Source organism: Numenius arquata, chromosome 25, assembly GCF_964106895.1.
Source record: "Numenius arquata chromosome 25, bNumArq3.hap1.1, whole genome shotgun sequence".
Taxonomy (NCBI): Eukaryota; Metazoa; Chordata; class Aves; order Charadriiformes; family Scolopacidae; genus Numenius; species Numenius arquata.
In genome coordinates, this window is record NC_133600.1 from 2,682,143 (window position 1) to 2,694,974 (window position 12,832).

At 50.3% G+C, this 12,832-nt stretch overlaps 1 protein-coding gene across 1 annotated transcript; it reads left to right on the forward strand.

Annotated features, from left to right (window-relative positions):
- The first annotated feature begins 130 nt into the window (after positions 1–130).
- ATCAY (ATCAY kinesin light chain interacting caytaxin) lies at positions 131–12,216 on the forward strand. Its single transcript, XM_074163708.1, has 11 exons — positions 131–254; positions 5,251–5,315; positions 5,689–5,910; positions 6,715–6,900; positions 7,553–7,655; positions 8,204–8,335; positions 8,747–8,833; positions 9,322–9,420; positions 9,689–9,724; positions 10,626–10,661; positions 11,406–12,216. Exons 1-11 carry the CDS (start codon positions 178–180, stop codon positions 11,479–11,481), a joined length of 1,119 nt encoding a protein of 372 aa, XP_074019809.1. The 5' UTR covers positions 131–177; the 3' UTR covers positions 11,482–12,216.
- Positions 12,217–12,832: the final 616 nt, after the last annotated feature.

Sequence of the window (12,832 nt, forward strand, 5' to 3'; positions counted from 1 at the left end):
AAAACAAGCAGCTATCCCACTGCTCTTTGTGGAGCACAGTATCAATGTACCTGCTCTGGACAGTTCAGGTTAAATATTCCCCGGTAGCCATGCTCCATCCCAACCTCTGCCTTCCACCTTCCAGCCTGAGCCCTTCCTGGAGGGGACCGCTCTGCAGCCAGACCCTCTCCAAGCACGATGGGAACCACAGAAGCCACTTTGCGGATGGAAAACGTGGATGTGAAGGAAGAGTGGCAAGATGAAGACTTCCCCAGGTTTGTTCCCTGCAAAAAAGTCAGGGAAAATATTATTTCTTCCTGTAAGAAACCAGCAGGGCATGGAGCATCCAGGGTCCTCCCACCAGCCCCAGAAGCAACAGGAGTCTTAACTCCAACAGGGCAATTCTGGCCAGAGAGCACAACTTCTGTAGCAAGGCTGCTCTCAAAGCTTAAAAATTTTTTGGCTGGCTCTGGCAGCCCTTGATGAGTGTGCAAGGAGAGGGTAAGGAGCAGGGTAAGGAGGACAAGGAGATTAGCATGGATGGATGGATGAATCTTTGAATCAAGCAGCATCTTCCCAAACAGAGCACCTCTCCTTCTGGAGCCCCTCTGCTGGGAGGACAGGCTGAGAGAGTTGGGGGGGTTCAGCCTGGAGAAGAGAAGGCTCCGGGGAGACCTCAGAGCCCCTTCCAGTCCCTAAAGCGGCTCCAGGAAAGCTGGGGAGGGACTCTGGATCAGGGAGGGGAGCCGTAGGAGGAGGGGGAAGGGTTTGACACTGAAAGATTGAGATGAGATCTGGGGAAGAACTTCTTTGCTGTGAGGGTGGTGAGAGCCTGGCCCAGGTTGCCCAGAGAAGCTGTGCCTGCCCCATCCCTGGAGGGGTTCAAGGCCAGGTTGGAGGGGGCTTGGAGCAAGCTGGTCTGGTGGGAGGTGTCCCTGCCCAGGGCAGGGGGTGGCACTGGGTGGGCTTTGAGGTCCCTTCCAACCCAAACTATTCCATGATTCTATGAAACAGAGCAACGCAGCTTTGCCAGGAATTTGCCACGGGAAGCAGAGTCACTGGGTTGCAATGGCTGCTGGCAGTGTTATGCAGAATCTGAATGGCTCCAAACCTTGTAAGAAATGATGCGTGGGTGACAGAAGGTGCTGAAGTGGCAACTTTCACCTTCACGGGCACTTTATTAATTGCACAGAGTGCCAAAAAAATATAAATCCCTGTAAGCTCAGTGTGCGCTGAATTCCCTGCAGCCACCCAAAGGGTGCACCCACCCACACCCCCACCCGAGCGTTGCCCCACACACCCAGCGCTGAGGCCCACAGCCCAGCAGCAGCTCACTGGGGCGCACACAGCATGGCCAACCCTAAGCCTTGCTGCAGCGGGTGTCTGGGCTACTGAGGGGCTTTTCAGGGCCATCTCACCCTGTCCCAGCTGCAGCTGGATTCCCCCGGGCAGCCCACAGAGCCCCTGTATTCGCAGACAGAGGCGCAGTGTGCTGCGCGGGTGGGCACGCAGAGATCCTCCTGTGCCAGAAAGGGTCTCCTGTTTCCCTTGGCACCAGCGGATGAGCTTAGCTCTGTTTAGCCCAGGTCCAGCTGCATCGTTAATCTAAGCAACTCTGTCTGCCGGCACCCAGCTCGCAGGACACGGCTTGTCCTTCCGCTGGCCCCAGAGGTGGGCTCAGCCAAGCCCTTGAGATTCTAAGATGGGTTTTTTTTCTTCCCTCTGAGAGCAGAGCCAGGCAGAGCTTTGGGCTGATGGACCTCTGCCAACCTAAGGCCCCCCCAGAGCGCTCTGATGACAAGCATTTAATTGAGTAGGAAGGAAGATGGGGTATAGAAAGGAAAGTGGGGTAGAGAAAGGGAAGTATAGACGCAAGGCTCCCCAGAAAATCTGGGTTCAAAGCTGTTCTTACACCTGGACACCAATGCACTAACCCACACCATCACCTCGGGGTGGGAGCTGCCAGGCTCCGTTTCACACTTGCCGTGCAAGCAGCAAACTTCCCCCAGCCACAGCCAAGCCTTCAGGGGGCATTTATTCTGCAGAGCCCTCAGCACCACCCAACAGGGGCATCGTCGCTCCCACCTGGAAAACGAAGCACAGGGAGAGGCAAAGGGATGTGACCATGGCTGGGTGACAAGCCAGTGGCAGGGATGAGGGCAGAGCCCTACAAACCAGCTCCCCAGCTTGCTGACAGACTGCTGTGGAGGGATTAAATCAGGAGTGATGCAGATGAAATAGAGCCCAAACAGCCCCTAGACAAACGAGGGAATGCTAGCTGTGTTTAACTAGCATTAAAAATAAATAAATAATAATTTTCAAGACACTTCCCCCTAGAAGCATTAAAATAATAGGGCAGAAGCTGCTGCATGTGGGACAGTAGCTCTCTAGCAGACGGTTTGCTGCATAGCTATTTTTGCTTAGCTGTGATTAACCAGTCTTGCCACAACAAAAAAAAAAAAAAAAAAAAAAAAATATCCTAGACAAAGATCTGGGCTGGGAGAACTGAATTCAGCTGCTCATTAAGGACGCAAGGCAAGATTCCCATCCCTCCCTGAGAAGCTGATCTGCAGAACAAGCTCCTGCCTTGCAGGCTGCGAAGGTGCCGGGACTTTGGGGGAGCAGAGAGGAAAGGGTGTCCCCCCCCTGCTGCTCCTCGAGGGTTCAGCCTCCTGCTGCTGGTCTGGCTGGGCTGTTCGTGCAAGCGCTGCCCTGCCATGATGCCGTAGCCGTGCCGCGGGGCGGATGCAGGAGCATGCTCACTCCATCGCGCATCCATCGGATCACAGGCGGTGAAGGCTCTCGGGCTGGTTGAGGCCGGAGAGAAGGTGCTTCTAGAGGGAAACCGGGCAGCACGATGTCAGTGGAGAGCAAAATGGTGGCACCCGACCCTTAGAAAAGGTGCTTCATTCAGAAAATCTGGCACCTGGGGCTAGCTGCGTTTGGGAAGGAAGATTTACACGGGAGACTGGGAGGTAGTGATTCGAGCATCCTTGGGGAAGGTAAGAAAGCCCTTTTCTTTGCCTCCGACCTTTGAATTGTTTCCCTTAAACGAATCCCAGCATCAGAGAGCAGGGTGTCTGGCTGCAGCACGTACTCGGTGCAGCTGGGCCTTCCCCCCCCCCCCCCCACCCCCCCCCACCCCTTTCCTTTTGCTGCTGTATCACCAAGTTGTGCCAGGCGCCAGCTCACAGGCAGATAAACAACCAGCCAGGCCCCGTGCATGACAAAAGCAAAAGGGGGGAGGAGGAGAAGCTGAAGGGGGAGGCAGAGGGATCTTTCTGACCGCTCAGGAATATTGTGGCAGCCCCCGGGGTCCAGGAGCTACACAAGCGAGCAAGGAGCAAGCGCCTTTGATCAGGTCTCCAACTCTCATAAATATACAACAACCAGCTAGGAGAGGATTATCCCTTAATCTAAATATTTATAGGGTTTAATTTGGCTGGTAGCGCTGGTGTCATGACAGCATGAAGAGGAGCCTTTGTAGGGCAGAGCAAGGCTATATCGTCCTGCAGGCTCAGAGGTACCATCCCCATCATCTCCCTCCCTGCCATCGCTGGACCCTAAGGCCAGCAGCTGCTGGAGACCAGCCCCAGCCCCATCTTTACAGCACTGCCTTAAAACTGGTGGGTTTTCCCCCAGGTTTCACCCCAGGGCTGTCCCAGCACCCAGGATTTTACACCTGGAGGCATAAGCTCTTTCCACAGTGGAGGGGGAGCTTCCAGCAAGGGGCAGATAAAATGAGGATGGTCCCTTTTAAACACGTCTTCGGCATCATGAACATCATGGGGTTTGGTGGGGTTTGGTCATGGTGCACAAGAAGTTTCAAACCCAGCTAATGCCAGGGGACAGGAACAAGTCCCAACTCAAATTAAGGGGAAAAGCATCCAGAAAGCATCCTGCTTAGGATGGGAGAGTGCTGCTCAAGCCACCAGCTAGGGATCCTCACCCCAGTACTGGGGCCAGCTTCTGACTTCACTTACCCCAGTATGGGTCAGGAGCAACTCCAGCAACTTCCAAAGGGTGACAGCCATGTAATGAGATTTGGCATTAGCAGGAAAGCCAACTTTTATATCAATTGATGCTTCTAGCCTCCAGCTGGAGGCGTGGTGATTGATACCAAGGGTGCAGGAGCCAAGAGTGAGAAGCTGTAAATCCTGACCTCTGCCATGGAGCCCCAAGAATCATAGACTGGTTTGGCTTGGAAGGGACCTTAAAGATCACCCAGTGCCACCCCCCAGCCTGGGCAGGGACACCTCCCACCAGACCAGCTTGCTCCAAGCCCCCTCCAACCTGGCCTTGAACCCCTCCAGGGATGGGGCAGCCACAGCTTCTCGGGGCAACCTGGGCCAGGCTCTCACCACCCTCACAGCAAAGAAGTTCTTCCCCACATTTCATCTCAATCTCCCCTCTTTCAGTGTCAAACCCTTCCCCCTCCTCCTATGGCTCCCCTCCCTCATCAAGAGTCCCTCCCCCTCTCTATAGGCCCCTTTTAGGTACTGAAAGACTGCTCTAAGGTCGGGGGAATGGGTCACCCTTTGGCTCCGAAATGCAGGTTTGAGTGCGGGTGCCTGGATCTCAGCTCAGAACGAACCTGCTTCCAAACCTCAGCAGGGTTTGTGTATCACCGTCAGCTTTTGTCAAATGGGGGCTGAGGGGGGAGGATAGGGTGACAATTCTGGGATCACACCTAAGATTCGATCCTTGCTTTGAACACTGACAGCCTTTGAGCAACGTCCCTACAGACCAGGGACCAGCTGTCCCCGGGAGAGGTGGCTGTAGCAGGCGCTTTGGGTAAAGTTCTGCTCTGCTGCAGCTGGGGCCTGTGGCAGAAGGCAACGGCAGAAGATGGTCCTTGGTACCCTTGATGAGAAGCCCTAGAGCTTGGCACGGCCTCTCAAACTTCTGACAGAGATAAAAATGGGGATAATATGGAGAGAGAGAGGATGTTACCAGGCTCTTCTGGGGATAGGATTTGTTCCTATGTCCATGCCTTTTGGCGGAATGGCTGCACGTGGGATGTATGGGAGGGTAAATGCAGGGATAATCTGGAGGTAACTGGGGATTGCACCAGTAAGAAAGCACAGCTGCTGGGTGGCTCTTGGGCAAATCAGCTGAGGGCATTTCTCAGGCTGAGCTCACAGGCAAAAGGGAAAGGAGTTATATGTTTTTCCCTGTTGTCCCCTGTTCTCTCCACTGTCTGCCATGGAGTAATTAAACATCACCTGTTATCTCCTGTCTTTTTACCTCCTCACCTTGGCTTGCCTGCAGGCCTCTCCCAGAAGAGACGGGGATGGAGTCGCTGGGCAGCCCTACAGAAGACGAAAATACATCCTGTAAGTACCAGCCCGCCTTATCAGGAGTTCAAAGGAAAACAAGCCTATGGGAATGGCAGCTTGCAGTTAGGGCGATACCTTTGGAGTATCCACAAAAATTCCCATGTGGGAGAGGAAACCAGCAGAGATTTGAATTTGCTAATCTTTCACCAGAAGCTGGGGGAGGAAATAGGTATCTCGGAAGTGTGGGCACTTTTATCTAGCCATACCTGCAGGCACCCAGTACCTCCCAGCCATGACCCACCACCCTTAGCTTCCAAAACCGTAGCCTGAAATAATGAAAGCCATAACGAAGCCATAATGAAAGCACCATGTCTTGCACTAAGGATACAGGATGAGGACAACCTGTCAGTTATTTTCCTTTTAACTCCAGCTCCCCCAAATACTTTAAACTTTAACGGGGCGCATCGTAAGCGGAAGACACTTGTTGCACCTGAAATCAACATTTCCCTGGACCAGAGTGAAGGCTCCATTCTCTCCGATGACTTCCTGGACACACCAGATGACCTGGACATTAATGTGGATGATATCGAAACTCCCGATGAGACAGATTCCCTCGAATTCCTGGGGAACGGGAACGAACTGGAATGGGAAGGTAAAAGACCAGTTTGGGGTGAATGTTTGCAGGGGTTGGGGCTTTTTTTACCCTCATTTTAGCCACTTTTGGCACCACCCAGCATCAGCAGCTGAGGACCAACTTCCCCAGCAGTGAAGCACAGCACACACAACCAAGTCCCATCTTTCACACAACATCTGCCCCACCAGGACCCCAGCTATAGCCCAGGAGTCCCAGTGGTGCTATCTCAACACTTCCATCTGGGGATAGTGTGGGCAGGAGTAGTTTAGGGACTTGCAAACACCAGTTCAGCCATAATTCAGGATCAGGCATAAGGCTGTGGACACACAGGCCCTTCCAGCCGCAGCTGGGCCACCACCCCAGGTTGGAAGGTGCCACCTGCTTGGCTCTGCCAATAGAGCTGTCACATGAAGGTTCAAACATCTTGAATAATGTGGTCTTGGCTTAACCTGGCTGATTTTGACCGAATAGGGATAAGAATGACTCGTGCAAGCAGCTCTGCTAGCAGATCAGAAGATAACCAGCCCAGACAGTGCCCTCTTCAGCTGATATAGATGGATCTGAAGGAGGACCCAGTAAACAGTCTGGTGTCCAACCTGTGATGGCAGGTTCTATAAGTACACGAGATCTTAAGCTTATTTCTATTACAATTTGGCAATGGAGAAAGATTATTAAGAACCACAAACTTACACACATCAAAGTTGCAGATGAAACAGGTCAGTCCCACTCTGTGGTTTTTACTGTCTCTTACTGCAAACCAAAGCTCTTGCAGAGCCTCTTCGTACATCATATTAAAGGCAGAAACGTTTGTCCCTTTTCCAGATGACACTCCCGTAGCCACTGCCAAGAACATGCCTGGGGACAGCGCAGACCTCTTTGGGGATGGTGGGACAGAAGATGGGAGCGCTACTAACGGGCGGCTCTGGAGGACTGTCATCATTGGAGAGCAGGAGCACCGCATCGACCTCCAGATGATCAAACCCTACATGAGAGTGGTGACGCACGGAGGTGAGGGAGAGGGAGGCCTAATCCTGGCTTGGTTTGGTGGAGTTCTCTCAGTCCATCTTTGTCAAACTGGAGAGGATGCCATGGCTGATGGTTTTGATTGTCTTTAGTGAAAGATTGCTATTTGTTTCGAACCACTACGTGGCAGATAAGCAGAAAAGCACCCAGCCCATGCTAAAAAACATATAGTCATTGTAGCAGTCTTAAACCAAAGCAGTGATAAAGCTGGCTCTGAGCAAGACCAGGGTGTGGACAGCAATGGAGGGACTGCAGGTGCTCAATCCCTCTGTAGCTCAGTGCCTGAGCTGTCTCTGGAGGCAGAGCTAAAGGCCACATCCACAGTTAGTGGCCATTTCTGAAATCTGAGCAAAGCCAAGCAACGACCCAGGGTGAAGCCCTCAGCTCTGTGCTTTGACACACACAAGTTTCTCCCCTGAACCCCATGTGCATGTTAGAGCCAAAACAAGGATCAGAGACAAATCTAATTGTGAAAGAGGTCCATGAGAGGGACAAACACTTACCTACAGCTGAATAGAGGCACAAAACCCAGTCCAGGCCCAAATCTGGCAATACACCTCTGCTGCTATTTTTCCGTCAACTCTTGCATCTCCCCCTGGAAAGAGTCACTGATGCTGCCTGTGTCTTTCTTTCCCAGGATACTACGGAGAAGGTCTCAATGCCATCATTGTCTTTGCTGCCTGCTACCTCCCGGACAGTAACCTGGCTGATTACCACTACATCATGGAGAACCTCTTCCTGTAAGTGGCTGGTCAAGGTCTATGAGGGAGAGGAGGCCAAGGAAGGTAACCCGGGTTCTGGGGAAACAGTTTCTGTGCATTCATTGCATCAGGAACCTCAGCTGGAATAGTTTGAACCGAGGCCAAATGTACCCAGTGTGCAGCTGCAGATGGGAGCGAGCATCACTGGTTGAGACACTGCCCACAGTATTTGCATCCAAGTACAATAAGTTGAAGCATTCAAACATTCAGTGTTAATTATGCCAGTGATGGACTCACAGCCAGGCTGGAGCATACGTATACGATGCTGAACAGCTGGTGGGTGCTACTGCTGGGCAGAAGAATGGTGCAGGGATGTCCATCAGTGTGTGCACTATGCTAACAAGCACCAGCAATCCCTGAGAAATACCCCTAGGTATCCCACAGGGGTGCCAGGAGAATCTGAAACCTATTCCCAGGTCTACAAAGAAGGGGTCTGGAGTCCTTTTGGGACTTCAGGCATCTGAAGAAACCTCAAGGGACCTTTTTTGAGTCTGATGTCCCCATTGCTTTTGCTCACCACCCAACAGATATGTGATCAGCAGTCTGGAGCTGCTGGTGGCCGAGGACTATATGATCGTGTACCTAAATGGAGCAACGCCCCGGAGGAGGATGCCAGGCCTTGGCTGGCTGAAGAAGTGCTATCAGATGATAGATAGAAGGTGAAAATCCTGTTGGTGTTGCCTCTTCATTCTTCCTGGTCCTCTTCCCACATCTCTTCCACCGCTTCCTCACAGCCTTCCCCAGCCACCCCTCCTTCCTCTCTCCCCACACACTGTAATTTCTTCCTCTGTCACAGCTTTCTCACTTACTCCAGCATCCCTTCATTTCCTCTTCTCCCTCCTTTCCTCACAAGCACCTTCGCAGAGATCAGGCTTATACAGCACCCAAAGCAGTGCTCCTGCAGCCTGTGGGGTCCGGGCTTAAATAGGGCTCCTGAGGCCACGGGCAGGGCTTTTGTGCGGAGACACCCTGATGAGGCCAGTAATGCTTATCAGTGCCCTGACACGTTACAGGCGAGTTTCAGAATAGCTGCTTTGAATCTGACTTTCTGTCCCATGGCTTTTCCACAGGCTGCGTAAAAACCTCAAAGCTTTGATAATCGTGCATCCTTCATGGTTCATCCGGACAGTGCTGGCTATATCCCGACCCTTCATCAGGTAAATATAACACATTCCCAAACTCAGCTCATTTTGGAGTGGAAATTTAATCTCACGAATTAGATCTTTACCTCACCTTTTACTGGTAGTGACCAAGATGAGACTGTTCATCATTTGTCCTACATCTCTCTGATCCTCCCAAGGACAACTCTAGAGGCGGTTTTAGGAGACACCGTGGTGGTCTGGATCCAGATCAAAGCTTGTCCCAGTGGGTAGTGCCTAAAGATTTACTGGGAAGGGCAGGAATGGTGGTCCTCTTTCCCTCCTACAGATATTGAGAGGGTCAAAGCAAAGTGAGGTAGTGATGTGGCATCTCCCCACAATTTTTAGTCATCAGCATATTAGCACTGGGAGGAGATGGGTACACTCAGACTACAGAGGATACAGAGATGCAGAAATCCCCGTTTCCACCAGTAAAATTCTGACTTCCTATGGAAAGAACATCAAAATAAGACCTCAGGCACATGCTCTTTCTCTCTCTCTGCCAGCGTGAAGTTTATCAATAAGATCCAGTATGTTCACAGCCTGGAGGAACTGGAGCAACTTATCCCAATGGAGCACGTGCAGATTCCAGACTGTGTCTTACAGTGAGTATCAGAGGGAGCCTGGGGCACATGCAGCTCCGAGGAGGCACGGGATAAAAATCCTATGTAGCAGGATATTGTATTGAGTCAAAACCCATGTACTGAAAACCCAAAGCCTGGGGCAAACCTATATCTTACTAGTGCTAAGCAGGAGCCTGAACACTGTGCTGGTTTGCAGTTTCTGACACCTTCAGAGCAAACATTGCTTTTTGCTTAAAAGTGAACAGTCCTGACCTGGTAACATTTACAGAATGTTTCCTGTTTGTTGCAGATACGAAGAAGAGAGGATCAAGGCCAGAAAAGAAAGGTAAAATTAATTTTGGAGGGGGATGGAGGGTGGGTTTGTTTTCTTGGGATGGTGTTGCTTTCTCTCGTCATTATTCATGTTATAACCAGTAAATTCCGTGTTCCTCCTACCCTGATACCCCACACAGCCTACACTTATTGTCTACTGATTTTCTCAAAATAAGCAAAAGCTGCAGGAGGGATGAGACGTTTGATTAAAAGGTTATTTGTCCATGGAACTGGTCCTCTTAACCCCACCACTGCACACATCCTGTACAGTATGTGCCAGCAAAGGTCATCAGAAACCCCTCTGTATAAAAATGACACATTTTCTCCATATGACCATGCAAATTGACCTTAAAGTGAGAGTTAGAGTTTATTTTAAAAGCTACTTCATTCTGCTAGAGTGGCATAAAGAGGACATTAGTTTAGAGTTTATTTTTGTTTCATTTTCTAGACCCGTTCCATCACCAGTGATTTAGGTTAGAAGTGCTGGCCATAAACAGTGATAAGTCGGCTCCGTTAAAAGCAAAAGGCAATTGTGGAGAGAGGAGAGAGCCACTGGGTCAGCAGGAGAGCGATATGCTGTAATAACACCTCCTCCTCCTGGGGAACTGAGCGGGAAATGCCAGTTTGGGACGATCCGGTTCATTAGTTGCTAACAAGCAAGTCGTCCAGCCCAAATAAGTCACCTACATCTCTCTAGGGCCAACAGAGGCATCTTGAAAGGATGAGGATTATCAAGGTCACATATCACAGGGATCAACAGTCATTTCTGATCAGACCTGTACCGTCTCTCTGAGCTCCAGCTATCACCCTAGAAATGCCTTAATACTCTTAATACTTAATACTCTTAATACTTAACACTTTTTCACACTGCTCGCCCCTAGATGGTAGATTTCAAATGCGATTTGTGTTTACAGGGCAGAAGAGAAGCAAGACATGGCTGAGAAGGAAAGGTAACTACTCTTTTTTATTTATCCTTCGCTTACAAAATAGCTTAAACCATCTCTGGTGAGGAGAGCGGCCCTATTGCTTGGTAGCACCCCCGGGAGCCAGGCTCTGCTCATCCAGGAGATGTTTGGACCCAACAGGACATCTCTAAAGTGGCTGGGAACTGATAAAGCCTCTCCTCTCCCTGACAGCTCCCTGTGCCGTCACTTTTGTGATGTTATTGACCTTCACCTATGCAAACGGATTCCTGACGCTGCTTTTTACCTCTCTAAAGCTAGCGAACCCGTTTGGTCGTGGACCAGAGCCAGAGGCACCGGGGAACATTCTCCTGACATTCAGTTGTAGCATTTGCACGCTGGCGCAATGCAGGGAGCCAAATACTGCTGTCAGGCACAGCCTGGGTGTGCAGAAAGGCAAGATCTGAGGCTGTAACATTAGATGGGAAAGAAAATTCTAGGGAGGTTTAGAAGACAGTCTCAAAATCCTATGCCAGGATAATTTGGCCTGTTTTTGGCTCTGCTTCAGAGTGATATAGCCTCTCTTTTCTTATTTTAACTAGCTCCTGAGGGGGAACAGTGCATATTTCTGCTATTCTCTTCCCAGAGAAAAAGGAGCTTTGATCATAATTGCCAAGGTCCATAGGATGAGTCCGAATTGTCGCGAGAAAGAAATGGGACCCCAGGGCCAGAAGCGAGGGTGATTGGTTTGCTGTGGAGATTCACTTATTGTTTTGCTGGTTCTCTTCCAAGCAGGCCTGTGCCCCCAGCAGAGGATCAAGAAACCAGGTTTGATTTGTACCTCGCTCTTTTGTCAGGCTCGATGTGATAGATGCCATTGTGTTCATAACCCTCTAACAGGAAAGGCCAGACGACCAGGACCCAGGTCGCCTTAGACCCAGGACCCCTTTAGCCAGGTGACACTTGCCCAGTGCACAAGAGGCATCGGCCACTTTGCAGAGGGAGGGGACAAACCTTCACCCCACCGCGGTGCGGCTGCGGTCACAACCGCCACCACTGTGGCTTGTCCCCACGCACGCACCAGCCACAACTGCAGCTGCCGTGGGGACACTGGGGAAAAGCTGCCCCTCGATAAATGAGCTGGCGTTTGCCACATGGTGAAGGTCTGCACTTGGGCGTTCACTGCAGAGCTGCCCTTACCCTACTTTTTCATGGTCCTGTACACTCAGGAAAAGTCCTTAGAGAACAAAAAAAGCCCATTAAAGCTATGAATGACATTATCTTTGGCCCTGATATACTTTTGGGGAGGATTACAGCCAAACATACTCATATTTTTTGACATAGTGGAAATAAAAAAAAATTTTACTACTATTTGCTTTCTAAATATAACTTTGTCTTTCTGTTCCTTCCCAGTATGTCATGAATCGAAGTAGTGGAATGAATGGAGTAGAAGAAGGACGCAGCCTGGCAGTCACCCACATAAATGACCTTTTGGTAGAAGACCTTGTCACCATCTTATTCCGAGTTCTGTAAGATCACGGAGCCTGCCCCCCCCACCCCATCTCCAAGATGCAAAGTCCTTTCAACTTTTTGAAAACATTTTACTTCCAAAAAAAAAAAAAAAATCAAACAACAACAAAAAACCACAAAACAAGCCAAGAATAGCACTTTTCAGGACAGGATCCAGTGTGTTTCAATGATGGTCTGTGGAGAGCTATTAAGTAGTGCAAATAGATACCACTTTTCCTCTTAGTAAGTTAAGAGCATCCTGTAGTCCATTAGTGACCAGCCCAGAAAGAGATATATTTTTTGTTTAAATTATAAACCCTGCCCGTATCTTGCTGCTGGCCAGCACGGAGACATTTTGCTTTAAATTGCACACCCGGTTCCCTCCATACAGACATCACAACAGCCGCTGCCCTGGGGAGTAACTAACACAGGCCATGAAAAGAGTGCATTTTCGTCCTTTCTATAGCCAGTAGATGTTTCTTCCTGAAAATACCAAGTGCCCACCAGTCTAGGCACCTCTTCCAGCCTTGACTGCCTCAGTTAATTCATTGCCTATTCCTTTTATTAACTCACACCAATGCATTCCTATGAGTAAATGCCCTGTTTTTCCCCCGGTTTGTTGTGCCTCAATTTTAAGCCACTCTGATAACTTTGAAAGAGGGTGTCCCCTATGGCATGGCAGCCTCCACAGAACCTTCTTACGAGCATCT